General features: G+C 39.2%; 1 protein-coding gene across 1 annotated transcript in view; it reads right to left on the reverse strand.

The window, feature by feature from the left end:
• LOC101857153 (ATP-binding cassette sub-family A member 2) overlaps positions 1 to 3,701 on the reverse strand; it is a gene marked incomplete in the record, with an annotated part of 66,441 nt that overhangs the window by 40,910 nt on the left and 21,830 nt on the right. The window contains 4 exon segments of the mRNA XM_013079980.2: positions 579 to 762; positions 1,128 to 1,286; positions 1,852 to 1,914; positions 3,144 to 3,245. Of these exon segments, the coding sequence (XP_012935434.1) occupies positions 579 to 762; positions 1,128 to 1,286; positions 1,852 to 1,914; positions 3,144 to 3,245 (508 nt within the window).

Below are 3,701 nucleotides of genomic sequence, written 5' to 3' on the forward strand. Positions count from 1 at the left end.
TGGAGGTGGAGGTGGTGTTGGTGTTGCTATCGTGGTTGGTGGTGGTATTGTGGTGTTGTTGTTGATGTTGGTGGTGTTGTAGTCATGGTGGTTAATGTTATTGCTTTGTTGTTGAGTAAGGAGGAGGAGGAGGAGGAGGAAGAGGAGGAGAACAACAACAAAATCAAGAACAAGAAAGCAAACATGAAAACAAACAAGAAGAAGGATAAGAACAAGAAAAAAAGTACTAGAACAAAAACAGGAACGAGGAATCGAGGAAGAAAACACGAAAACAAACAACAAGAAGAAAGAGATTAAAAAATACAACTAAAACAAGAAAAGGAATAAAAACAAGAATAAGAAGAAGAACAAAAAAAAGAAAGAAAAGAAGGACAAGAGAAAGAAATACAAGAACAAAAGCAAAAAAAAGAGGAAGAAGAATGATAAAATGAAGAAAAAGAAGAACAGAAACAAAGAGTAGAACAAGAACAAGAAAAAGAACAAACAAGAGGCACCACTATGCCACTCATCTTCTACCACAGCAACAACAACAACAACAACAACAGCAACAACCACAACAACAACAACAACAAGCTCACCATCATCATCGTCCCCGCCACTGTCACCATCAGCAGGCTGCGCGGGTTCCTCCACCGTCCGGCCAGTCGAGGTCGCCGGGGGTTTAGAGGTCGTGACCGGCGTCTTCTTGCCGCACACCGTTTTGTGAAGGAAATCCCACATCTTCTTCCAGCTGTTCTTTTTCTTGCCCGAGTCTCCCGGATCCTAAAATAGACAAACACGACCACCATCACAACACTCTTCTCCAAGTTCCAGACTGGAAAAAGACATTAGCAATTATAGTCTTAGTATGCCACTCATTTCTTTACTCAGATGCTCTCTAAATACCTATGTCATCCTGGTCTTTTCCAACTACAATCTGTTCAGGCTGTTCCTTCACATTTACTGGAGGGGGCATACAGTACTGCATCATGTTAGGCACACACTGCTATCGTTCACATATTTTGTCTCTGTTGACAACCAAGTAAAACCAAAACCAAATCGTGAAATCACAAAGTACAGACCCTGTTCCATCCCCTAAATGACCTAATCTGAGTCGATGGGGGAGCAAAATACACAGGACAACTGACCTCATCCCCTCCTGTGTCGATCGGTACAGAGGTGTTCCCTGGGCCTGGGGTGGTGACCGTGTCATTCAGAAAGTAGGTCATGTTCTCGCTGTAAGGCAGTAGAGAGATCAGCTGAGCTATCTCCTCCAGCTCTCGCTGAAACTTCATGAAATGTTCCGCCTGGAAACACGATATAGAAATGTCGTACTCAAGAAATGTATAAAAAGATAATATTATGGATATTATGTCTTACTCAATAAATGTATGAAAGACAATAAGTATATACATACCTTACTCAAGAAATGTGTTTTAAAAAACAATATAGATAGTATGTCTTACTCAAGAAATGTATAAAAGACAATATAGATATGTCTTGCTCCAGAAATGTATTTTAAAAAAACAATATAGAAATGTATGAAAGACGATATGGATGAGCGTTACTCAAGAAATGTATAAAACACAATAAAAATAATATGTTTAAATCAAGAAATGTATAAAACACATAGAAATGTCTCTTTAGTTTTAGTAGAGCTTTTACAGTGCTCGCAACTAAAAAAACTCCACTAAAACTAAATAGACATATCTACATATCTATGTTTTATACATTTCTTGATTTAGACATGAAATGTATGTTGAACAGCAAGCAACAGTTTATTCAAAACAGAACACCATTAATTTGTAGCACAAACGAACACACATGTACATATATATATGTATGTACAACCCACAGCCCTGCAAAACTCACCTTCTCCAAGAAAGAGCTCAGCTTGTAGGCAGTGGCCGTGAGATTGACTGCCCTCAACTTCAGCTGGCAATTTGAGACAAAATACAAAATTTTGTTTTCGGTCAAGGCTTCAATAGCAATACGAATAAAAAGAGAGAAAAAAATACACCTGTTATTCGAACTCTTGTTCTCTATTAAGACTCATTGTTTTGTTTATGTGAGTTAAACAAAGCACATTGACGCAACAAAGGTCATTTAGTGCTGGGAAAAAATACAGACAGACAGAAATGATCAAGGAAAAGAAAAAATCAGGACCTACCAGTGGCACCCTACAACTAACCACATTTTGACTCTTTCAGAATGCAATTTCCATGTAGTAAGTGAAAAATGAACTACAATTCTGAAAATGCTTTGTTAAAATTATTTTACCCATATATCCATTTGTGTAGCAATATGACAAAATAGGTGCTTTCAAGGTATCATACAATACCTTTACTTTCTCACAACTGTGAGCTTTTGAGGTCCTATTTTCAAGATACTAAAACTTTGGAACTACAGTAGCTAGACTTGCACTGTCTTCCCCCCACTTGTGGATCTTTAACTCTTCTATCTCCGGGGGGGGGGTACCCACTATTCCACTGCCCTCTTTAGGCACAAAATCTTAAGTTGACATACACATCACTAAATTGGTCATTACATCAAAACAACGAACCTATTTTGACTATTCTTCATCTTATGAATGAAATCCCGGTAAAAGAGAGCTGTTTTTGGCAGTTGCCGAAAAGTAATTTGATGCCGAAGTCGTCATAAAGGAATGTGCCCAAGCCGCTGCCAATGACTCATCGACACAGCAGTGCCAACCGCGAGCCGTTGGGAGCAGCTTGCAGGAGATAAGGAGTTAATGTGATAAGCTACATAGAGTTGCGACACACATTGCCAGCATCATTTCACAGAAAGGCTCTATTCAAATAAAGACATTGGGGGCCATATTATGATACAGTTTTATTTGGTATCGTTACTGTCTTTGAAGCTTTTAATTGAAAAATCCCCAGATGTCCAAATCATTGTTCTAAAAGTGGGCAATCTTTTTTTTTCATAACTCTTAATCTCCAAGGGGGTAAACCCACAAACCCAGGCCTCTTTTTTGGTACTAAATCTAAAAATGACAAAAACGTCACTTATTTGGTCATTAAATCAAAACAAGTCAACCTATTTTGATAGCTCTGTGCCAGTGAGCGGCTTGCCGGAGATAATTAAGAGTTAAGCTCTCCTCAAACTTCAAAAACAACGCTATATAAGGACACTCCACCTACCATCTTGACCAGTCGGTCGTCGGAGATCTGGGTGATGAGTTCCTGGGAGAGTGCGGTCAGCTGACTGTGGTTGAGGTGACACAGGTCCTGCTGGAGATTAGTCTGGAGGGGACGGGAGGAGATTTTTAGGTCAGTTTTAGTAAGTGTTTTACAGCACTTGTAATGCAATTTGGTCATGTAAGTGCCCAAGATTAGAGATGTTACAAAAGTAAAAGAGTAACAAACATTTTTAAAAAAGGAGGAGAGAAAAGGATGATAGATGTTTGATAGGAAAGAAGGAGCAAACCACATCACTGCACCCACCAACCACCCAAATTGGAGGAGAGACACACATAGGGGGAGAAGCAAAAATGATACTGATAACTGTGAGGAGAAATCTAACACAGAGCTATAGTACAATATTCTCTTTCGAAGTCATTAATTCTCTCTCTCTCTCTCTTTCGAAATCATTAATTCTCTTTCTCTCTCTCTCTGTCTCTCTCTGTCTCTCTCTCTCTCTCGCTCTCTGTGTATGCATATGAGTCACATCTCTCTCTCTCTCTCTCTCTCTCTCTCTCT

Source organism: Aplysia californica, unplaced genomic scaffold (assembly GCF_000002075.1).
Source record: "Aplysia californica isolate F4 #8 unplaced genomic scaffold, AplCal3.0 scaffold00001, whole genome shotgun sequence".
NCBI lineage: Eukaryota > Metazoa > Mollusca > Gastropoda > Aplysiida > Aplysiidae > Aplysia > Aplysia californica.